Below are 25633 nucleotides of genomic sequence, written 5' to 3' on the forward strand. Positions count from 1 at the left end.
TGGAAGGAGATCATCTGAAAATAGCAGTGAAAATAGACAATGATTTGCGTGACAGAATAGCTCAAGATGAAGAAAACGAACAGCAAGGTAGGAATACTAAAGAGATGGGGATTTTAACTCCTTCCAAGAGTAGGGGAAAAGGAGAGATGGCATCTCTTTACAAAGATAAATCTCATTCAGAAGGTGACATAATGAAAAATGCGAAGTCGTAGAGTTTTGTACTTGAAATTGTAGAGCTTCCAGCAGACACAACTACCCAACCAGTTTTGGACCACTCAAGGACAGTACATGAAAAGGGAATCAATGAACCGATGCATTGTCAAGTGAATGTCAAAGATGTTGCAAATATCTCACTAAAAGAAGCAAAATTGATTATTAATTCCAAAAAACTACCCATCGAAAAAACTGAACATGGGTCATCAATAGATAATCAGATTTTGGATGCACCACTTCAAAGATGGATAGAAAGTATGACTACAGAGATACTCGATATGTATGTTGAATACCAAAAACTCCCTTCAAAGATTCAAAAAGAGTTACCCTTCATTGATTACATGGATTTCCATCCAAAGCTACAAAACAAGAATGATCTGGCAAAAAAGAAGTATTATGAATTGAATCGAGATCTTCTTACAAAAGAGCAATTATGTTTCACTCGTAAGCATGTTTGGTCTCTTGATCACATTTGGGACAAGAACAGGGAAGCAGAGACAACTCAAGAAGTGCAAACCAACATTGAGGGAGTTGAGAAATACACAGTTCAGCCTAAACCTGATGAAAAACATCAGTGAGAACCCACTTTGATTAATGGTAAGGATTATTCTAGCAACTTATCTGGTGATTCAGAGATTATTCTTGACAAGCAATTTGATGTGGTTGGTCCTATTCAAAATAAGAACAACTTAGAATCTTCATATGATGAGTTTTTGCATGGGAAAGATGACATTGCAGCAGTTTTTCCTTTGCATGCAAATCAAATGAACAAGAAAATTGAAGCCTACGATGATGTTATTACTTCTAGTATGCATAGTGTTGATTGGGTCAAACATGGTAATTCACTTTTTGAGATGGATGTTGATCGGATAATGGAGAATCTGCTATTCGAGTTTGATAGTGAGGAGCCTCAGATTGATACTTGTTGCAGCCAAGAGGTTGCTGCCTTGAGAGGACATAACGCTGATTACAAATCAGCCTTGGATAGAGATATGGTGAGCAGTTTAGCAAGAGAGCATTCAGTTAGCAGAGCAGTGTGGCAGTTGAGCAGCTTGGACACACCACCCATTATGGGCACTGAGAAGCAGGATATTGCAGACAGTTGAGAAGGTGGATGGCCCTTTTGTTTTTATCTAGGAGGAACTTCCCTGTGGTTAGTTAGGTTTCTAGGAGTTGGTTGGCAAATGGTTGAGTTCCCACAAGCATGTGACCACAGTGGTGCTAGTGATCTCAGTTGGAGTGAGATTCTCAGTTGGGTTGAGGATCTCCCCATATATGTTAGTAGTACATGGCAGGTTATTTTGACTGATTGTGCACATGGTGTGATTTGGGATCCAATTGTTGGCAGTATGTATCTATGGTTAAACAAGGATTTTACAGTAGTTCTTCTCAGTTTGAGGTTGGATGTGGTGATGATCAGAGTTGTACAGTTTACAAGTGCAACATTTCTTCATAGAGTAATATGGGATCCAGGGATCCAATTAACGGGTGGTTTGCAGAGTGGCACCTTGCTTCATAGTTCGGCCGAAATTGTTTTCAGTTTTGGCCTCAGGGTAAACTGCAGATTCATATGGGATCCTGGTACTAATTACTTGAGGGCAAGCAATCTCAAGGAGGGGAGATTTGTAATGTCCCTTTTTGGGGACATTAGAAATATTAAAGGGGACATCATTATAATATTAAAATTGACTATGAGAGCTAAGACTTTATTTATTAAAGGTCAAATTAATATTCCAAGTTGGCAAAAGATGACAAGGAAAGATAAGACGAAAGGCCAGAAAAGGAAGTTGAAGAGTCACAACTACAAGAATAAAAGGAGAAGAGACCCTTTCATTTGGTATGCTTGATTTACTATTCAGATTTCCAGTTCTCTCTTGTGAGAGTTTCCAAAAAGCTTCCGCTTTCAGCCAATGTGAGGACGTAGCCCCTCATGCAGGCAGGCAGTGGACAAAAACCCATTGTTAGGGGAGATATCATTTTAGGTGTCTCGGTTGTGCTTACAGGTTCTCTTAGTTTCTAATCTGACTGTAGAACTGTGTTTAAGATTGGATTTATAGTTGCTGGTTATTGTATTGCTATTGGACAATACAATAACATTTAGTTGCCGGTTGTTATATTGCTGTTGTAAAAGGCAATATCACTGTTTAAGGAATTATAAGAGTTTTCCGGTTTTATCATACCAATTTATAATCCATGGTTGCATGTTGATATTTTGAATGTTATTGCGAAATAACAAGTTATATTTATCTGAAGAATCTTCTAGTATATTATAGCACTGTCTCTCATTTTTGTGTACACCCGAATCTGAATGTTATACCTGAGCAAAGTGATTTAATTGGAAAATTCTACTGGTTTTTCGAATGTGCTGTAAATTATCTGCAAGGTTTTATTTCCAAGTGTATTGTTAAGGGAAATCTAGCAAATATCCTATTCAGGACATTACAGTCATAAATGTAAAAAGGCATGCATTGTGGGCAAAAACAACTGAGGAAGTTGTTAAAGTTCAAATATTCTTTGATTCTCTTAGGGAAAAAATTGTTGAAATAAATAAATTAGGAGAATTTGTTTTGAAGAAGCAACGTGAAGTTTTGAGTTTTGATTGGCCAGATGACACACTTTTTGAAAAGTGGATGGCAGATTTTGTACATTCAAAACAGTTAGTGCTTGGTGAAACCGATGAAGATGAGATGGACCAACATGAGTTGCAAACAACTGATGCATCAGTTAAAGCATAAGAGAAAAATAAACCATCAACTGCAATAACAGGTACAAGAGTTCAAACTGATGACTTGGCAACAAGAGAATCAAGTGTAACTATCAGTTTATCAATACACGATGACTTGGATGGAGAACCACGAGTTAAACTTAGTTTTCAAATATCAGAACCAGGTCCATCACAAGCAAGTCCAATGGTCACACACCCTGAGGAACGACATTCATATCAGCACCAATTACAAACTCCTCAACAACAAAGAAGCACAGCAGATAATCATGATCTAAATCATTCTATAAATTTTGTCTTTAGTGACAGTAACTTTTGTAAATATCTTTCTGTCTTAAGGACAGCTATCATTGTTCTCTAGGCCTGAAGCTTGTTGCATCTCATGCTATATAAATGAGATCCCAAGGCTAGAGAAAGGGTCCCTATTATGTAGTTATAGTGTTGGCTAGGTTTACATTTGGTCCAGTTTTCTTGATGTGAATTTTTGTGATGTATTTTCTCTGCAAATCTGAGAATACATTAACCTTTGAAGATCATGTTGCCTTGTTCTGCGTTGTTCTAAGTTTTATTCCAGTGTTACATAATTTTCAAAGAAAAGTAATACAAAAATGAACCATCACCAAAACCATTTTCTCTGAATCTTGTCTCCATTGTTATTGACTGGTTATCTTGAGGTTGTATAGGCAAAGCTTATTCAATTTAATGCAACTAGGATAAGTTGTATATCAGTTAGCTGTTGCTTTTAATTCAATGAATTAAGTAAATGTTTCAGTGATATGATAGGATTTCTAGGCAGTAAGAAAGATATGCATAAGAATGAGTTTTAGGGTAAATTGCTGATAATATTGATTGTAATGCAATCAATTACGTCAAAATAGTTGGGTAGACTCTGAACCCCAATAAATGAGGCACTGATCAATTATTCAGTTTGTATATGAAAAGATCATAGATAAGCATCAAGCAAAAATCTTTAAAAATCAAATCAATTTTACTTTAATGTATGAAGAATATCATAGCTGGTCAGTACTTGGTTGCATTTAATTTCTGTGTTTTGGTTGCTGTTGTTACCCAGAATTATGCGTAAACCTAAGAAGAATTATGACCAAATATCTGCTATAAGGGATAAGTGTTGTAAAAGAATGTCAGTAAGTGAATTAAGTGTGAAGATAGTATCCAGTATTGAATAATTTTATCCCTCAGGTGCACCCACCTTGGTTATGTGGAGCCTAAAGAGTAGAAAATCCTTGTGGTTTTGTTGAAGTTGGGTCCAGATTTGAGAATTCCTTAGTTAAGCAAAGGAAATAGCTAACCCTTAGACAAAGTTTTTCTTCATCATCTTGGTATCAAGTATTTTGTTACTTGGTAGTTTAAAAACACCAACAAGTAGAACAGCATGTCACTCCTATTTCAAGTTGGACTCAGAAAATGGCTTCTTTGCAATACTATATTGAAGGGGAGTATCTAGATGTTGTTAAAGGATGAAAATTCAAAACTAATGTATGGTTGCTGCATTTGCCATGGAGAGACTATATAAATCATATTCTTCACAGCTGTTCCCAATATTGTTTCTTTGCATATTAATAAAGGGATATAACCTCTTCCAAATTTTCATTTTTAATCCCCAGGGAGAGATACGGATTCAGAAAAGGACAACGGGGTTTTATGAGGTGGTTGTTCTGAAATTTAAATTAGCTTTTTAAGAATTGAAGCTTTTTATTATGAGTGGTATCATCCAACTATAGAAGGCAGTTATGAAAAAATGCATGTCCTTGATGATAATTTCATCGAGCACAGCAGCAAGAGATGGAGCAGGCAATGAGCATGCCAATGCTGACCATTCATAGGCATTCCTTTCTTTCATTCAAGGAAAGAAATCCCCGTGCAACGAGATTAAGGACGAGGCAGTGTTGGAGAAAGAACAAATCAAAAATGGGAAGCTCTCTTTTTTAGAGACATTTTTTAATCAGCCCATCGAAGTTACTTTGCAACTTGCCAGAAATCAGAGTAAAGCCAGTTCAAAAAGAAGACTTCTCTTCGGTTTCAAAAGGTTTTCAAAGATGCTGAAATACCTCGAATCCATTTCACTTGTGCAGCAATTACTGCAAGTGCTCAAGTGCTCAATCTCTATAGAGAAAGGCATTTCTTCCCCTATCCGTGTAGAGCTTTTGGCACTCCAGGCAAGTGTATGGAAAGGGTTTCAGCTGTAGATGGAGCTATCTGGAGATCAAATTCTCAGAAAGTGAATTGTAAAGCTCATCCCAGTTTGGAGAATTGGCATGCTTCTGGGAACAGGGATAAGGCTTCAATCCCTTTACCCTGGAAGATACTGAGGTCCATTCAGATCTTCATATTTCTGCGAAGTGTATAAATTTGATTTCAGGGGATATTGGCTGCAAGTCTCTCATGTTAATGTCTGGGAAAGCATCAAAATTTTGAGGAGATTATTGCATGGATGAAGTCCACTTGCAACAGAAAAGAGGAGTCTTTTCTTTCTCTCCATATGATGGTATTTTCCTAGTTCTGTTTCAAACTGGAGGATCACACTTTTTGTGTACCTAGTTTCTTTGGAAAGGTCAGTGGTTTTTCAAATCCATGGATACCTCACTTTGAGGCTGTGTCTGCTCCAATCACTAAAATATCAATGTGGGTACAATTGAACAATCTCCCATTGGTTCTGAGGGACCCTTGCTTTATTAAAAGTTTGGATAAAAAGGTATAGATTCTTGTGAAAATTGACAATGGGCAAGTTGGCTTTCAGAACAAATTAGTAACCAAGCCTATCATTCGCTCCATTAAAATTTTATCCTCAAAGGTCTTTCGGAATAAATTTGTGAATTTCAAGGGGCTGCCATTTAGATGAAACTGCATTCATTACAAGGTAGGGTACAAGATTGAAGGATGTCATTCTGTAGGACATCGCACAGTTCCACTGCAGAAATGAATACAGAAATCTAGAAGCCTGAATGTGGATTTTGAATGAAGGAATCATGATTGTTTTCTTGGTTGGTTGTACTGAGAACCCACTTAAATGTCTGCTCGTAGAAGGGAAACAGGCAATCAGCCTCAAAAGTTCACCTTACCAAATGGAAACATGGATCAGTTAAAGGTTTCAATTTTACTTTGCACTTAGAATGAATTGATGGAAAAGACCAATTAAGCAGAGGCACAAGGTTTGCAGGATGCATGTTCCAGCATTAACAGAGGAAGAGGAAGACTATGAACCCAGTTATTTTAACCATCTCACAAACAAAATCCAAAAAGACCAAAGAAAATTGTGGTCCTTTAGGAAAACACAAGAAGAGGAAATAGTAAACAAAGGGATTACAAATGGCAGCCTCAGACTTGGTTCGAGAGAGTTTGCAGTGATCTCTGGAGGCTTCTTTACATGTGAAGGAAGGAGGTTGCTTTCAGCAAGTAGCTTATGTTTTCTAGCCTTTTTGTGGGAGTTGGTGGAGTTATTTTAGAAATTGACGGTTGCAGCGACATGGGCTTTTGTGCTGTGGGATCACAGTCAAGCAGTTGTTATGGCTGTTAGTTTATTAGGTTCCTTCAGGTTCTCTGTAGGGCAAATGTCATTTTAGAAATTGACGGTTGCAACATCAATGGACTTTTGTGCAGTGGCACCATGGTCAAGGTGTCATCATAGCTTTTAGTTTATTAGGTTTCTTCAGGTTCTCTGGAGGGATGTGTCTTTTTCTTCTATGTGTGCATCTTTGTATATTTTAGATGTTTTTCAGACTTTGTACAATAAGCGATGACCCCCAATAAATTTATGCATTCAGCCATCAGAAAAGAAAATGTCTTGGAAAAGGCACTGCATGTCTCATAACATGAACAAACACCTGCACTTTAATCTATAGTGTTCTCCATGTTGAGTACAAAGTTGTTCATGAAAACTCCAATTTAGAGGTTTAATTTTTAGTACTTTCTACCTAGTCAATATCACATGGAATACATGAAGAAATTGAAATACCTGACGAGTGATTGATCCTGACAAGCTGAATGTGCCTGAGGATTGGTCATTTGTAGTCATAGAGAGCATAACAGTGCTAGTCAAACAGTAATGGGCTGTACCCTCATCTTGAATTCCTACCTGAACAACACCATGATGTTTCAAAAGCTTAATTGTAATTGCAGATACCTACATAGCTTTTATGTTCAAATATATCATCTGCGGAATAAGAAAAGCATTAATTCCAGATTTTTTTTGCCAGAAGTAAACTGCTCACCTCAATGACATGGATGGCATCCCATACACCTTTCTGTAAGAAACCTCTTCGACCTTGTCCTGCCTGTGAACCATCTTCATTTGCGATTCCCAAAACCAATTTTTAGTTCAGATTTGAAAAGGAATGGACAAAAAAAATCAGATTTCGACTATTTTATTCTTTGCCGAGCACAAGTAGTGATACAACGCACCCTTCTTTATCAAAAAGCATGCTGCAAATCCATCTCCGTCATCTGGTTCCCACATGTAAACAGAAGAGAATCCACCTTCATAATACCTATCCACATTACCAGATTAAAAAATTGCTATTACTTTCTCAGCAACTTATAATATTGGTAAGTTTATTGGACCCCCTACTAGCTAGATAGCAAACAACAAAAGCATTGTCAAAGACAAGGGAAGTAAAGGACCTCACTGGTCACGATAAATGGCGAAAATGTCATTTGCTTCCATTTCCAGCTTTCGCAATTCAGATGATGGCTGTGCCCCATCTTCCAATGGTGGGTGGTATTTGTTTGACCAAGGTGATCTATAAAGCAGAGACATCACGACAGTCATATTATTGTTAAGCAAGTCTCTGTTGTAAGTTGGTGAATTAGGCAGATGTGCATTGTTGCAATAACATAAATATTCAATATGTAATCATATTCCATCCTATTGTTTACAACTTCTCACTACCAAATTAAGACCCATACTTTTTGACAATACTTTATCTTACCAAGAAAAAAAAATTCATACAATTGCTTCTCAATAGTATTTGATATTTGTGAGATAAGCAATATCAAGAACAGTAGTTGTTTATTATATACACAGCCTGCAAGCACTGTGGAAGAAACTATTTTTGCTACAAAGCACCTGTAGGAATCACCATCCCGATTGTAATCGCATAATAAAAATTCCTTCCCTGAGTCTACATCAATTTCCACCTGCTCATATGCCAGATTATGGGTCAGATGATTTATTTGTTTTCATGATATTTAAATTTTACACAAAAAAATGTAATATATATTTATTCTTCAGATAATCCAAAAACAAAATTAATACATGTGAGATACTTCTAGCAATTGAATAAAGTAATTCCTTCTGCACTTTGAGGACTACCACAAGCTATCATTCCAGATTTTATGTGGTAAATTTGTATGCAGTCACAAAGCACTTTGTCTGTAGTATGTACTATAATAAGATTAGTGTCAAATTGCAAACTTAAAATATAGAAACACAAACAGGTAAAATTAAAATATTTCAAATACAACTTAGTGGCGTATTACATTTTGAAACATCCTTAAAACTACGAGAAAGTAAATCAAAGATAAAACATATGGCCATCCAGTGCAATGCAATGTCGAAAAAAACTACATACAGAAATTGTAAGAAACTCAACTAAATGCACAAATGATAAAGCCAGACATATTCTGGCAATAAATGATTTTTGTATTTTGTATAGTTTCTTCAAACAACACAAATGAAAACTAAAACTTACTCATCTGATGCAAATTACTAGACATGCCCTACATGCAAATCCTATAACAGATCAGATGACCCTCAATACACTCTAAAACCTAATCTAATACTTAAGGGTTTCCATCCCCAAGATGGTTTGATTGACATGCTTGAATAGTTCCATCTCCAATCCCCACCGATTGTAGTGCACACATATCACATAACTGAGAAAAAAATAGCTTTTAACTTTAATCTCAAAAGTGCCTTCTGTTATACACCTTGCTTCCCTTCTTCCATTCCTCGATCAAAGGCAATCCCAATCAGTTAACTGTTTAGATCTGACCTAAATACCTGGCAGCTCCAACAAGGAATGACCATTCCAACCCAACCACCTGATTCCATTAGTTAACTCTCTCCTCATTGAACTAACCACTACCTATCTATCTGCTATCATTATGCTGCCAGCCAATTGATGCTATGGATTTGTGGAGTGGATTCATGGAGTGGACATCACATTCCAGTAATGTCAAATGAGGTACATTACAAGTCCCCATTCCCCAAATTTGCTCGCATGTAATGTCCCTTCCTTAGGCAGTTCAGACTACAACAGAAGTTGCCCTATACTCAGGGATTCTCGTAGGTCAACAGAATCATTAGGGGACCCAAAAAAGGGTTGTAGAGCTTAGCAAGAAGCTTTACGAGCCATTTCAGAGAGTTTGAGGCTGTCTCCTATTTGTTAGCAGGATTCCTATTTTTAGGGAGTTTCTAATTTTTAGGAGGGGAACGTCAGTTCACCTACTCTATTTAGACATCACCACGATGGCACACACATCATTTATTTTCAGTTTGGGACAGCCAAGTGATAGGGTTTGAATAAACATTAACTATGTATTGACTTTTATATTTTATAAAATAAAATAAAGTGATTAATAATGTCACTATGCAATAAATTATTAAAGTAATAAAAGTACCCCATGACCTAGGGAGATAGAGTTGTTTTAAAAAGTGGGGCATTGAGCTGTATTATCACATGAATAAATAAAACTTAATTACATAAAATGGAAACCCTAAAAGGGCCAATTAGGGTTTGAAGTGAATAAAGTAACATGAGGAGGCATCATTTCATTATTATGAGATCAGTTTCAGAATTCTTTCACAGAGTGGCTCTTGCCGGGTATTTTCTAAGGACAAAAACCCTTAGAGAATTGTGAATTGGATGAAAACCCAGTTCATCATTCAGGGAAACCTATACAGGATTTCCATTTGTGCTACAGTAGAGGATTTACAAGAAAATTTCACAGGTTTTCTTAAAGTAATAAGGTTTCTAGGGTTCAGTGAATTCAGATCAAATTATATGATAAACAAGAACGTCGCCTGGAGATCAATTGAGCATTGTTTGATGTAATTTCTGCAATATTTCCTCTCTAAGTTGATTGCAGCAGATATGAAACAATTTAAGAGCAGATTTTGAAGGGATACAACTTCCTAAGCCAACCATACCACTCACTTTGCAGCCATACCACTCTTCCTACATGCCGTACCATCTGCATTTGACATTATGAATTTGTGAAAAATTCATTATCAGTGGTCATCAACAGCAGATTCAAATTCATCAGAAATCAGGAATAATTTGTGGATCAGTTTTCGTATGCCCATTGAGGATTGTCAGTCTGAGGTTGACAGCCTTGCCTGTAGGCCAAGCATAGGGTTTAGCATTTTCACTGTTTCTTCCATTATTCATTTTCAATAATTATATGTTATCAAAAAAACAGCATTTGGCACCACCTTAGCATGTTTGATGCCCCTATTCTTGTGACTCCTCAGTTTCATCAATAAAATTCATTAGGTAGTTGAGCATTGATTTCCTGGTATGCACCACTTGTTATTTGGAATAGAAAAATATAGGGTTTAAATTGTTGTTATAAATATATCAGAACTCCAAACTTTTGTATCAGTACTTCATATATTTGCATTTGGAATCAGACGCTTTTTTTTCTTGCATATGTTTCATGGTTAAAAACCCAAATGCTCACTTGGCATTGAATACTCAAACAAAACCCTTGCAAATAAACTCAAGAATATATATATGAATCAGATCAGATATTGGAGGAGATCGTTCACTGCACCGAAGCAAGACAGGGCTGGATGATCGAAGATGTCAATTGACTCCCGAGTGGCATCGTCATCAGCCAAGCCTTCCAATTTCACCATGAATTTTGTCCATGTGCAGTTCCTCAATTGTCTTTCCCTAATCTCAAGTTGTTTTTCCCTAGTCTCAAGTATCTACTCCCACAATAATACTTTCCTTATCATCAAGAGGTGGAAGCTCACCTAAAGAGGTTTAGCTACCATCTCATTGCTTTCTTTAATAAATGTCAAATGATAAATGATAAATGAAAATGTTGTGGATCCAGCTCTTAGGTGGAAGCTCCAACTCACAAGCCACCTTTACATTGAACTACTATGTAGGGATCGTAGAATTAGGAGTGCAATCCAAGGCAAACCATGTCCCCACCTCAAATTGCCTCTCCATGCAATGCACGCTAGTGCTGATCACATAAACTTGTCAAGACTCAAAATCTACCTATTATGCTTAATATATTCTCCCACTACAAGTAACTACATCTTTAGAAATGTATACTCCACAACTTTTGGCACATTGGTGAGCCCAAATAGCATCACCAAGAAGTTGGAACCTGGAACAATAAGATGCTTTAGATAATATCTTTCATAATATCTTTATTATTTATTATTCAATGGTCAGTATTGTAACTTGTGTAAAAATTAGATAGTTTCTAAATTATAATTGATTCTTTATAGAAACACCATTTTTGTACTCATATAAATGATCGTTTGATTATTCATTTAATTCATTCAATTAATTACCAAAATATGGTATCAGAGATAAAATACGAAATTTGTTTTCCTAAGAAATTTTGAATGATTTTTTTTTCAGTTTGTGAAAAAAAAAATCATTTTCTTTTTTTCCAAGGCAGATAGATTTTTCTCTTAAAAAATTGTGAGTAGGGTTTTCAAGTAGGTTCTTTGACCTGCAAATCATCAGATTTTCTGCTTGCATTAAGTATTAGTGGCTCATTTTTCTTGTGTTTGTGGCTGCTTCTTTGGAGATTCATGAGCCAAAAATCCCAATTTATGTGTTGTTCACACAACCATATATCTGGCTGGTTCTTCTTATGGAACCTTGTCTGACTTGTTTTTCTGCAACAAACAATTCACTCTATGTGTTCCTTGGCTCTCGCAACCATCTTCTTGATTGTCTTTTTGTTGCAAATGGAATTTTTCCGCTCTTGTAAAGTCATTTTTTGAGTCTAGTTCGCACAATCATTATTCATGATCATTTTCTGATGATGCAAACTTATTTTGCATCTTTTTTGGAGAAAAAAAATTGCCACAGCTCATCTACATTTCATGGCTTTTGAGATTTGTAGTGGATTTTTTCAATGTAATTTTTTGATCATCTAGGGCTGTCTGTAACCCTGCAACCTTCTATTTGCTAATTCTACCATTTTCCAGTGTTTGCAAACCTTTTTCATCAATCGGCTAGGATTTTTGAAAAACCCTCTGAATTTTTGGGCGGATTAAAATTTAACCTATATGTTTTGTGGGTCTTCTCAAAGATTTATGGGTCTTTGTCAAAACTTTATGGCTCTAAACACCAGGATTCATGTCAGTCATACATTTTTTGAAGTTGATACTTAAATCAGTCTTTGTTTTTGCATTGCGATCTGTGCCTGGAGTTTCACAATCTAGTTTAATGCCTCTTCAGCATTCCTTATTTTTTGTGACCCAAAGATCATGCAGATGGCTTCTTTGACCAAAATAATGTTGGATGTCAGTCAGCGATTCAATGGCACAAATTACAACACATATAAGCAGTGGATGATGCCTATCTTCAAATATTGTTGCCTCGATGAACTTGTTTTGGGTAAACAAACTTGCCCTACCAGTGCTGGATTATGATTGAAAAGGGCAACCAACAAGTGATCATGCTTATCAAGCCTCCAATTACTGATGATCACCTGCCACAAGTGTCATCCGACAAGATAACTGTAGAGATCTGGACTATTTTGAAGGATCTCCATGTGACATTAGATAAGAGTTGTGTGTTCTTCCTGAAGAACTAGCTATTTTCTATAATGATGGCTGAGCGTATGTCCTTGTGAGAGCATTTGGCAAAGTTTAAGAACATTTGAGATCAGCTAGACCATTGGTCGAAAAATGGAGGAAGAGCTCATTGTAGTAATAACCCTAAAGAGTCTACCTATATCCTATAAGCACTTCATCAAAATGTTCAACATTACTACCACAAATGTTGACTTTAAATTTTCACACTTGTGTGCCAAAATTATGCAGAAGGGTCATTGGAAACAGAAGTTTGGTAGTAGTGTAGGTTCACCTCACAACAAACCTTTGCAGCCAAATCCTTTCACAGGGATAAAGGCAAATCTCAATCAGCTCAGCAAAAAGGCACTAGTCAGCCTTAGGATAGCTTGAAGAAGAAGAAAGTTCAGTGTAACTACTGCCACTAATTTGGTCACTTGATAAAGGACTATTGAAATCGGCTTGCTTCTAAACAGCGTAAGCAAGGAGGGTCTGAACGTAAGGCCAATATCACAGAGCACTCAAAGTAGAAAGAATCCATATTTTATGTTTTCATGGTGAAATACCATGCAGATGATGTGAAGTATTCTGCAAAGTACACAGACTCCGATGCTTCTTGATATTTCACGCATCAACGTGATTGGTTTAGAGACTTCTCACCTTTTACCGATTCAATCATTTTTGGAAGATAAGAGTACCCTATTGTTGACAAGGGCAACATGCAGATCAGTCCAGTAAGAGGAATCTCGTATTCTTCAATGTATACTACATTCCTGGTATGGAACTAAATCTACTCTCAATGAACCAAATTATGTTGCATTCTCCTCAGCTTGATATGGTATTCAATTCACACAAGTGTTCGATTGTTGATTGTGCAAGTTACATTAATGTGGTTGTTAGCATAGAGGATCATGGTCTATACAGACTTTTGTATTCAAGTGATTGTCTTGAGCATGCCTTTTGCAGCCAAATCATCTTCTATCAACAATCTTTAGCATCAGCGGTATGGCCACCTAAACATTGACTTTCTCATCTTGTTTAGGAGGATCTAGTTCTTGACTTATCTGAGATTTAAACTCAGCATCACTGAGTTTATGGAGCTTGTCAGGCTAGGAAGCAGCACAAGAGCATTCAAGCATGTTGACTCGTGGCACACTGAGGTATGTGGTCTAATGAATACATCTTATGTTACTAGTGCCACATATTTCTTTCTTTTTGTAGATAATTTCAGTCATAAAATGTGATTGTACTTTCTTAGACAGAAACCAAATGTGTTTACTACATTTCAAAAGTTTAAGGTCTTAGTAGAAAAAGAGTCATGTTGTCCCATAGTCAATCTTAGGCCAACTAATGGGAAGGAGTTTGGTCCTGATGCTTTCTCCAACTTTTGTAATGCACACGACATCAAATGTATGTTAACCACACCTTACACTCCCCAAAAAAACGGCATTGTTGAATGTTGAAACTGCACTATAACTAAAATGGCTAGGTCAATGATGGAACGCAAGAGTGTTCCTAAGAAAATTTGGGCAAAAGCAGTATTCACTACAATCTATCTCCTTAATTGGTCTCCCACACAAGCTATTAAGGGGAAGACTCCAGAGGAAGCCTAGATTGGTCACAAACCTAGAATCACTCATTTGAAAGTCTTTGGCTCTATAGCATGGGTGGATTCCAAATGCCAAATGCTCAAAGATGGATTCCAAAAGTCATAAACTTAAGTTCACAAGGTACAGTGACATCCATAAGGCTTATCAGTTGATTGATGTAGACATTGATCACATTATCTTTAGTCATGATGTTGTCTTTGATGAAGAACAAAAACTTTTTCAGTTTTCCTTGTCTATACAGATTTCTACGGATCAGACTTTGAAGACTGTTGATTTGGGTGTTTGTCTTCCATTTGGCTCACTTGATGGGAGGGATGATGCAAACTCTAAATTTGATGATGCACTACCTGAATTTCCTCTGGATGATGTTCCTCTTATCAAACCTTGCATCTGTTGTTGGCTCTTGTACCTTCAGTCTAAATGGTGGGCTAAAACCATCAGTGATTTCCATCCTAATGAGCTCATCGAGGGTAGATCTTCCAAAAACAGGAAAAAGTAGCAAAATATAGTCAACTTTTCTCTAACGGCCAACATTCATACTATTTTTTAGCTTCAAACATGAGGCTAAAGGGATTCTTGAGTGGGAAGAAGCTATTGAAGTTGAACATCATAGTCTTATAAAGAATGAACACTTGGGTCCTTTCTTATCTTCCTTCGGACAAGAAACCCATTAGCTCCAAATGGGTGTATAAAGTTGAGTACAAAGTTAATGGAACCATTGACAAGTACAAAGCTTGTCTTGTGCTACGTGGTCTCACAGAAAGAAAGGCATTGACTATGAGGACACTTTTGCTCTTTCAACCAAAATGAGTACCATACAACTCATCCTTGCCTTGGCAGTTTGGTTGGAAAGTCCATCAAATGGATGTTAACAGATCCTTCGTCAATGGTGAGTTGCAAGAAGAAGTCTAGATGACACAGCCTCTTGGTTTCTATTTAAGTTGTAATTGTAGGAGACATGTTTGTCCTCATCTGCAATGACTTCTTCAGAGTATGCATGTGATACTTATTTCCTCTGCAGACATTTACCATTTATTCTCTATAACTATTGTATGTGAATTTTGATGTGCATTGAATCAGTGACTGTAATAAGGATTCAATGTGTGATTGTCAAGTGTTAAAAATCTCAGAGAATAAGTCATTTTCTGGTCAAGCTTGGGGCTTTGTATTAAGAGTTTGTGATTATTCAAATAAAGAATAAAATTTTGGGGGTGGTTGAGTTTTTCCCCTCAAGTTGGAGGGTTCCCCCAGGATAAATATTGTCTTATTTTTTCTTTCCTGATGTTGTCCAGCTTATTTCATTCCTAGTCTAAAACATTTATAGTTTCATGGTTGCTAGAAAAGAACATCAGTGGTGTGAGTGGTGAAAGCACTCTATGGCTTGAAACAGGCTCCTCAAGCTTGGTTCATCAAAATTAACAAGTACCTTACAAATAATGGCTTTTAAAACAGTCCATCTGATTCTAATCTGTATGTCAAAAACATTGGTGGTGATATTCTTCTTCTTCTTGTCTATATTGATGACCCCTTATTATCATTGGTAGTTCAGCACATTTGATCAATCAGATCAAACACAGTTTGTATGACATGATAAACTTGGGACTTTTGCACTAATGCTTAAGTGTTGAAGTTTGGGAGACTCAAGGTAGTATCTTCTTATCTGCATATAAATATGCTCGCAATCAGCAAGACAATTTTTTGATACAAAATTGCAAACCTATATGCACACCTATGGAGAAAGGGTTGAATTTGACAGCCAAATCAGATTTGCCTGTGGTGAATGAATCAGCATTCAAGCAATTGGTAGGCAGTCTCATCTATCGTATTGCTACTAGGCCTAATCGCAGTTTGTCAGTGAGCTACATTTCACGCTTCATGACAGCCTTGAAGGCTAATCATTGGGTAGCAGCACAGCGTGTGCTATGTTATGTGGAGGGCACTTCTGATATTGTTCTTCTGTACAGAAAAAGTCATGATCCTAGACTTATTGGTTTTACAGACTTGAACTAGGCATGTTCCATTAATGACAAAAGATCAACATCTGGGTATGTTTTCAATTTGGGATCTAGTGCAGTCACATGGACTAGCATGAAGCAGCAGGCAGTGCCTCTTTCCTTGACAGAAGTTGAGTATTGAGGAATAGTTAAGACAGCTTGTGGTGCAGTTTGGCTTCAAAGGATGTTTTCAGGCATGAAGATGTCTCAAGCAAATCCTTCTCCCCTTTACTATGACAATCAAGGGATTGCTCAAACTGATCAAGAATTCAGTCTTCCACAAGGGAACCAAGCATGTTGATCTTCATATCATTTTATTCAGCAGCTAGGTGAAGATGGATCTGTTCAATTGCTGTATATTCCGACAGCAGATCAGACGGCAAATATTCTCACCAAGTCTTTGAACTCAGACAAAATTTAGGGGGCAACTTGGTGTAGTTGATAGGTTGATCATTATGAGAGGATATTAGAATAATATCTATCATAATACTTTTATTATTTATTATTTGACAGTCAATATTGTAACTTTGTAAATATTAGATGGTTTCTAATTTACTATTGTTTCTTTGTAGAAACATTGTCTTTGTATTCCTAAATGATTGCTTTATCATTCATTTAATTCATTCGATTATTTACCAAAAGCACCCTTGTTTGTAGCAAATTCTTGTTCTTTTTTCCTTTTCTACTTATTGTGTAATTTGGTGAAACAGTTTGCATGCTATATGTAGTTTACTGAAATAATTGAAAAGATTCTTATCTACTTGCAGCAAAAGTATTGCAACAGTGTTTCTGAACCAGATTATAATAAAAGCTGAAAATATTCATAGCAATAATATTGACGACTTACAAATGCAGAGTAATTTAATACTATGTCCATCCTGAAGCTACATCCAAGGAATGTAATATCCCAGAAGGATTACAACCAAACTTCCTACCTACACTGCTAAATCATTTCATCGAACAGTTTGTTGAACACTGTGAATGTTAATGTTAGAGTTTTTGGCAACGAAAAGAGTTCCAAATTTGCATGATGTTTTGGTACATTTCTAGTGATGCCAATAGCAAGAAATGACCAAAGCAATACACGGAATAATATAGCAACCCTTTGCTGATAGAAAGATGATTATTTTGAGCAAATGGGACAAATATCTCCCTACATTCACTAGTCAAAAAGGAATAACGGACTATAATTGCTAGCATTTCTTTGCAAATGCCCATCTGAAAATGATTCATTGTGTGCTCAGATTTTCCAACTATCAATCTGTATTTGAAAATGCAATGTTCTAGAAAGGCACAGCACAGCTGAATAATATCCTCTAAAACAAGACAAGTGAACATATCTGGAGCAAGGGATGAGGCCTTTACAGAGATATTCAGAGCTTCAACGCAAACATCACACTCAATCACTGCCATGCACAAAAACTGGAGGCAATATCAAGATCCCACACAGAAGCAAGAATTGGCAACCATAACACAGACCTATCACCAATAAAAACTCACGCCCAGACCACAAGCAATTTGTACCAAGAATATGTATATTTTTCTTGTAGACTTGTACCTTCTATCAAGTGCTCAAAGAAATATATGCTTTACAAACACCAAGGTGGGATTATGGCAGATTAGGGGAATTGACTCACGCCATAGAAATAAAAAAAAGATTCGCAGAGAGATATAAATGTAATTAATCTTCAGCTTCCATAATATCATTTCCAAGTGAATGGCACAAATGAAAGAGCTGAGCTAAAAAAATATTTCAATGCCAACTCTTCTTTTCCCAATTTAAATAATTAAATTAACTACTTTTATGATCTTATTAAATATTTATACTCCAAGGTCACATTAGAAAGGGTTATTACAAGAACTCAAAGCAGTCTTATATTTGTCCTTGGGCTAAACTCAATCTGATGCTACCCAAACTGCAAGTTAATTTTTGTGGTGTAAGCTGCTCCAAGTCACTTATCAATCAACTTGTCAATACAGGCTATTTAATATTGGCTCTTAGTAGGTTTCGCATTGAAGACTCGGTAATCAATGGAGATCCTCATTGTGGTGTCCTCCTCCTTCACAAGAAGCACCAAAGATGTTAAGGGACTCATATTGGGCCTAATGTGTCAGCTCCTAGATAAATCTTCTCTATCTCATCCTTGTAGGCATGAGGATATTGATAGAGACATATGATAACAAGTCTTATCCTTGCCTCCATCTCAGTTGTATGTTGGAAACATGTATCTAGTGTTAGTCCTAAAAGTATGTCCTCTAGCATAGGATCCTTTAGTCTAACAATACTCAAATATCTAGATGATATCCATTCTCCACTGAATTGGTGCCTCACAGTATCCCTTTTCACAGTACACATGTAATCCAACCAAACGGGGCCCATCCCAAGAGCCTCTATGTCCAGTATTCTCAAAACTATCAAGCTGACACACCTATAACACCCTTAACAGTATTTTCTTGTCCTTAGCCCACACATTCATTAGTTATGTCAGAATTCAACAAGCAAATGCAGTCACTTAATGCCCAAAACCATGTGATCTCCACCTAGCATAATGACATGAAAATAATAAATGATGTCATGCACATATGATATCTCCTATAGTTGGCAAATGACCTGCTTATAGGCCAATGTTAGCAATCTGCCACTACTACCTCAAACCTTATAAATTCCTCAACTTTCAGCCTAAACTAATCTACCAACCCCAATTGATGAAGTTACAGGTCATTCTCCCATCACAAGTGTCAGTATATGTGTTGCCCTCCAATCCTCTTCTTGATCGAACAGAACAGTCCCTCAGTGCTTCCACAATCTGCTTTGTGAATATTTTTGTGAGGTCAGTCAGATGTAGGCCTCTCTAATGTCCCCTTTCTGGGAAATTAGAAATATTGAAGTCTTATTATATATAATGACTATGAGAGTGGAGACTCAAACTATTAAAAGGTCAATTTAATGTTATAAAGAGGGCAAAAGGTCAAGGAGGAATAAGACGAAATGCCAAAGGGAAGTTGAAGAGTCACAAGGGAATAGGATGAGAGCCAAAGGAGAATCAAAGAGTCTTAGTTTGTGTAGTAAAAAGGGAAAGAGGCTCATTCCTAGGCATGCTTGAATTTATTATTCAGATTTCAGTTCTCTCTTGAGAGAGTAATCGGAAAGCTTCAGCTTTCAGCTAGTATGAGGATGTAGCCTCTCGTGCTAGCAAATAGTGGACGCAAACCCATTGTCCAGGGAGACATCAATTCAAGTGTTTCATATGCGCTTATAGGTTCTTATTCTAGTATTCCAATCTGACTGTTAAACTGTATTAAGATTGGGTTTGTTGGTGTTGGTTATTGTATTGCTGTTGTCTAATGCAATAACATATTTTAAGGAATTATAAGAGGTGTTGGTTTTCTATATTTCTGTTTTGTAACGCATTGTTATATGCTTGAATCTTGAATGTTACTTTGGAAAGAACGGGTCTTTATCTTGTGGAAAATCTTTTGGTTTCATTGTTCTATCATATTACATTTGCCTATGTTTGAGTTTTGAATATTACATTCAAGAAGAAGCTGGTTAAACATTTGTTGGGATTTCTATTGTTTCGATTGTGTTCGCATTATATCTGCAATATTCAGTCATGAATATTTTGATTAAAAGGGAAATCAAGTAAATATCTAGTTAGGGATATTTCAGTGGTATCAGGCTATTGAACCTGCCATCCTAGTGGGTATATTCAGAGTTTTGAATCAGAGCTTAGTTGCAAATATCCAAATAGAGTAATGGATTATTGATATATCAAGGTGTAATTTATTCTAGAGCCCATTTTTTGTAAAGTGCAACCTTTTTAAACTCTGAGATTATAAATCTTTGTGGTCAAGGGAAATGAAATGAAAACGTCAAATAAGTCCCTGCCATGAGACTATGGTCGAAAAGTTTACAGATTGTAGAACCCAGTTAGAAGAACAAAGGTAAAAGGAGTCCCTGCGTCCTCTACTATTCACTTTATACGAAAGAAAGGCATGAGTAAGCTCCCATTTTCTGATATACACTACGAAACTAAGTTCAATTCTAGAGATTTGGATGATTAATGGGAAGTTGGAGTTAAACTGAACAATAGAGTGCTAGAATGCACAAGACACCAATAGTTTGACTTGGGCTTGGATGACAGGCAGGGAGGCCATTCATATTATTGCAGAAGTGAATCACAAAGCGTGAGTAACATTCCCTTTGGTTTTTAGTTATACACTGTCAACGTTTTTTCTAGTACCACACCATAGTAGCTAAGTACATTATAACGACAGTAATGGACGACAATTTAGTCATCTCTGATAGAGGAAGTTGTGTATGAACAAATCCACTCAAGTATTAACAAGCAGGAGAAACATCAAAACTAGCACGCAAAGTCTGGAGATTTGCAGGAACGTTAATGTTATGATAGGAATTTGGGCATCTGCAACATGGCAATGAAGGTGACACCCTCACATTCGTAAACCATTCAACCAGTCTATATACATGTGGTGAAAGTCCTTGAAAATTGCGAAGGATATAGTTGTAGTCCAGTTCAACAGGCCATAGTGACTAACGGCATCGAATTCACTATATAAGGTGTCTGAGAGCAAACGCTAGAACAGCAAACACAGCACAGTTGGACTCCGCAAGGGCATCTCATCATTGTTATTAGAGTGCAGGATTCAGCTATCACCTTGGAAAGAAGTTGTTTGGTGTCGTTAACAATCTAGCATTGAGTTGGGAAGGAACCATGAATTGCTAATAGTTGCATTTGTAGAGATGCCAAATGTTGCCCAAAAATTGAGTGGTATGTGAACTGAACCAACAAGTTAATGAAACGGCCATTTGTATCTCATAAAGTTGTGGCGGGATGGAGTAGTGCGTAGCAGCTGAAAGTAGTTACACGAAGAGTGTATGGTTGTGTGAACATTGGAGCTGTAAAATAATATAGAGAGTATTCATTAAGTGTTCACACACTTGCCAAGCATAGTTGGTGGAAGAACTTGGCCTTTCAAATGGAACATTGTTTGTTCAAGTGCCTTTCCAAATTTTGATGGCAATATCAGACGACTCGGTTCAAACTTATCAAATAAGGATTATATCATTGCAGGAGTTTTTCGCAATCGTTCGCTGAGTGGCAGATTGTTGTGTATGATTGGGTTAAGGAATAACAAAGGCTGAAGGCTAAAGTTACAGGAAGAAAAGTAACATCTCTAACATGAGTTAAAATATTTTAGACATATTCAGCTGCTGTTACGAATTATTAAAGAACTTTTGTGCTATTGTCATTGAACGAAATGATGAATAAATGACAATTTTAAATAGGAGTCTTGATTCGCTAATCCAAAACATTTCTATAGATTATACGGCAATCATTTGGGCATGATAGTATCGCCACAAGTTTGGTTGGCCCAGCATTCAAGAGTGGGGTATTTTAAGCAACATCGATTAGTCAAATAGTCTGCACCGAGTAACAGCAGCAGACAAATAACATTACAATTCATGATAAAAATAAAAAAAATCGAGCCACTGCCTGTTGTGGTGCCACTTTCCAGAACGACGCATTCATTGTTTTATCTGTTAGCGAGGCATCAAATAAACCGAAAGAAGCGAACTAAAAAAGGTTGTTGGATCCGTAGAGTATTTCGTTCATGTAAGGAAGTATACTTTAGCTATCAGATACCAATATTTGCCTAGTTTGGATCTCGTTCGCAAACTTGGAGTTGAGTCTAGTTTTGTCCCGATCAAATTATGTGTAATAATAGCCCATGATAATATAAGTGCAGAGGGTCCACAAGATGATTGCGTACCTTTTAATTTGGATAAGGACATACATCAGGATAGTTGGGTTAGTTGTGACGTCCTTTCTTCCTTTTAATTTGTCATTTACTTTTCTTCAATTTCCTACATCTAATTGATTTATCTTTGTTCTCATTTTGACTTCACATGTTCTTTCTTTCTTTGTTGTTTGCGATGTATGTCCCTATTGGTTCCCTATCCAAACATCTTACCTACTTCTAACTTTGGTGTGCGTGCAATCTCTCTTCCCGTGGTCTCTATATCTTTTGGCCAATCAACATTTGCAACTCACTTTGTTTTGCATCTCTTGTTCTCTTTTCATCCTGATGATGGATCACGTAGTGTGATTCGAAATGTTTATGAGATGGTAAAAATCTTTACACAATCAAATCCAGAAACAAATCAATTATACATCAGGATAGTTCATTTTTTGCATCCCTGAAAAGCATATCCATGAGCTCTAACTTGACTAGTTACACAAATAGTATTGCATCTAGCAGAAAAACTATTTCTGGTAAGAATTCTTCAAAAAAGTAAAGAAGTATACCCTGATAATGCACCCACTGATGCTAATCCAGGACATCGACTAGTAGTTATAATTTTCAAAGGTATTTTGAAAGTGAGTACAGCCAAAGTCAACACTCGAAGTCTCTCAAGCAACCTCCAAGAGCAAGAGTGAACAATTCAATTTGCAACAGGAGAATAGTGTTGTGGGCTTTCCTCTTAAGCCCCAAGGGTAATGGATCTTTCAACTAAAGCTTGTGGTAATGCTCAAACCCACATCCTGCAAAATGGAATGTCCTCTTCTGACTCAATGTCAAATCCAAGAGAAAGTGTTTTGCTACAGACAAATAATCAAATTGGGGATGATGCTCGGATGAATTCTATGTGGGCACCAAGTAGGACTACAAAGTCATTAACCAAACATGAGCCAAAATTGCAGAGTACACATGGATCACTGGCAAGAGAAAATTTGTCAAATATTTCAATTTCATTGGCAGCCACATTTACTCACAAAGATGGCAGAAGTTTGCAGCAATGTGATGATGGTGATAAAGCAGGGAAGGTAGGAAAAGAAAAGCATCAACTATCACAACTTTCGAAGCATTCAATGATAAAGGAATCAGTTCCTTTTCAGCCACCAGTATCAGATTATTCAAATAAATTTCTCTTGCAAGATGTCTCTATGAATAATTACAAATGGGATGAAAGGCAAGTCTATAAGAAACCCTTCATGGGTTATAGCAATCCTGAAGAAAGGGTTGAATATTTTGGACCGTGGGTGCCCTAGTCAGCAGATATAAGAACAAAAATACTCAACATTTACAAGGATAATCAAAAACTTCATACCCGAATTCAGAATGATTTATCATTCAATGATTACTTGGATTTTCATCTAGAGCAACAAAATAAGACTAAGATGACAAAGACGAAGTATTCGAAATTGGTTCAGGATCTTCTTGCAAGGGTCCAGGGCAAAAATGTGTATGAGGAATTCCCAGAAAAATCATGATCAACGAATAGAGGTTCTTGAAAAAGAAAAGCAATCAACTACCATTGTTTTATTGCCTTCCAACAAACATGTAGAAGATGTTACAGAGAGTGCAAGTTTTTATGTTGGTGAATTGGAGGTTAGTATTGACAAACAGGATGATGAGGACAGTTGCACATGAGGTAATAGCAAATTGGAATTCTTGTGTGATGAACCATATATTTCCTACGCCCATGTCAGGAATTCAGAGGAACAACCAAGATGACGCTACAAGACGATGAGTTGTATCAACATGATAATGAAATGCATGCATTATAAACCAGCTAAAGGTTAACGAAGAAATGGTTGTGGCATCTTTGGTACGTTATGACAGCACTCACAAGATGGTTGAGGATCTCTACAGGAAGGTTCAAAAGGGAGTGAAAGAAGGATGGCTTGTTTTTGATTTGCAAGTGATCAACACAGCTCTTGAAACTATGAAATCAGATTATTTGTATTTGCTTTCCAACAAGGATAACACTCTTAAGGTTGCTGAAACACATGTTAATCAACGGAATAAAGAAAGGAATGAGATTAAAGAGCTCAATAGAGAGCTTAAAGAGACCCAAGAGGCATTAAATGATGCTCGGATTTCCCTTTAGGAAGCAGAAAATCAGATTAGGATCACAAATCACTCTCAGGAACAAGAGGATAAAGAGAGGTAGGAATTTTTCCTAGAGGTAATTGATGAACTTGATAGCATTCAACAGACGTATGCTTTGGATAGTTGCCCCAAGCAATCAAGTTCCAAAACCTCAAAACACATTCAGCTTATAGACAACCCTCTATTTGAGGTAGATATTGTTTGGATTTCCGATAGCCCACTTTTTAAGGTAGAGGAGAGAGTTCCTCTTGGATTCCAGGAAGAGTATGATCTTGACTTAAGAGATTTGGATCAAGCTACAATTCTTAATAGCAAAACCAGGTCACAGAATGGGAGTGGTGATTTGACTACAGTTGATCGTCATTGGATCAGTTCTAATAGGGTTTCCGATTTCACACCATACAGGAGTTGATTGGATTGCATACGTCAACCTTTGGATAGATTTTGGTGTAGTATTGATGGGAGTTATGTTTCAGTCTCAAGGAACGGGTTTTCAACTTCAATCTTATTCATAGTACCTATGTACCTGAAGGTTCTCCAGTTTGATGATGACAGTATGGTATTTGATGCACCCAAGGTGTTACTCTCAATTTTTGAGCGGCTTGTTTATTATGTCATCTATTTGGGTCGGGTTGTCACCATCTATTGGGTTATGCATAGTTCATTGATACATTTTTACCTTATCATATCGGCTGGTTATCGCAATAGGGTTTGGGATCTAGGTGTTGACAGTATGCATCTATGGCTTATTGAGGATTGTGTTACAGTGTTGCGCATTTTGAGATTGGATGCGAGGACAATCAGAATTGTTCAGTTTACAAGTGCAGAGTTCTTCCAGAGAGTTACACGGGATCCAAGGATCCGGTTGAGAGATTGATTGCAAAGTGACACCTTGCTTCGCAATATGGCCAGAATTGTTTTCAGTTTGGGCTACAGGGCTACCTGCAGACTCGTATGGGATCCTGGAACTGATTTCTTGAGGATAAGCAATTTTAAGGAGAGGAGATTTGTAATGTCCCCTTTTTGGGACATTAGAAATATTGAAGTCTTATTATATATAATGTTAAAATTGACTATGAGAGCGTAGACTCAAATTATTAAAAGGTCAATTTAATGTTATAAAGAAGGCAAAAGGACAAGGAGGAATAAGACGAAATGCCAGAGGGAAGTTGAAGAATCACAAGGGAATAAAACGAGAGCCAGAGAGGAGTCAAAGAGTCTTAGTTTGTGTATTAAAAAGGGAAAGAGGCTCATTTCTAGGCATACTTGGATTTATTATTCAGATTTTAGTTCTCTCTTGGGAGAGTAATCGAAAAACTTCAGCTTTCAGCTAGTATGAAGACGTAGCCCCTTGTGTCGGCAGACAGTGGACACAAACCCATTG

At 36.9% G+C, this 25633-nt stretch overlaps 1 protein-coding gene across 1 annotated transcript in view; it reads right to left on the reverse strand.

Moving 5' to 3' along the window:
• Positions 1–25633, reverse strand: part of CPB (Subunits of heterodimeric actin filament capping protein Capz superfamily) — a 75176-nt gene that overhangs the window by 40287 nt on the left and 9256 nt on the right. The window contains exons 2-6 of the mRNA XM_089787997.1: positions 8019–8089; positions 7579–7692; positions 7355–7440; positions 7165–7238; positions 6909–7028 (exon numbers count right to left, since the gene is read on the reverse strand). Of these exons, the coding sequence (XP_089644123.1) occupies positions 6909–7028; positions 7165–7238; positions 7355–7440; positions 7579–7692; positions 8019–8089 (465 nt within the window). The remainder of the gene's footprint in view (positions 1–6908; positions 7029–7164; positions 7239–7354; positions 7441–7578; positions 7693–8018; positions 8090–25633) is intronic.

The sequence above is a fragment of the Cupressus sempervirens genome, chromosome 6, assembly GCF_028749045.1.
Source record: "Cupressus sempervirens isolate cs-2001-9-10 chromosome 6, ASM2874904v1, whole genome shotgun sequence".
In the NCBI taxonomy this organism is placed as follows: Eukaryota; Viridiplantae; Streptophyta; class Pinopsida; order Cupressales; family Cupressaceae; genus Cupressus; species Cupressus sempervirens.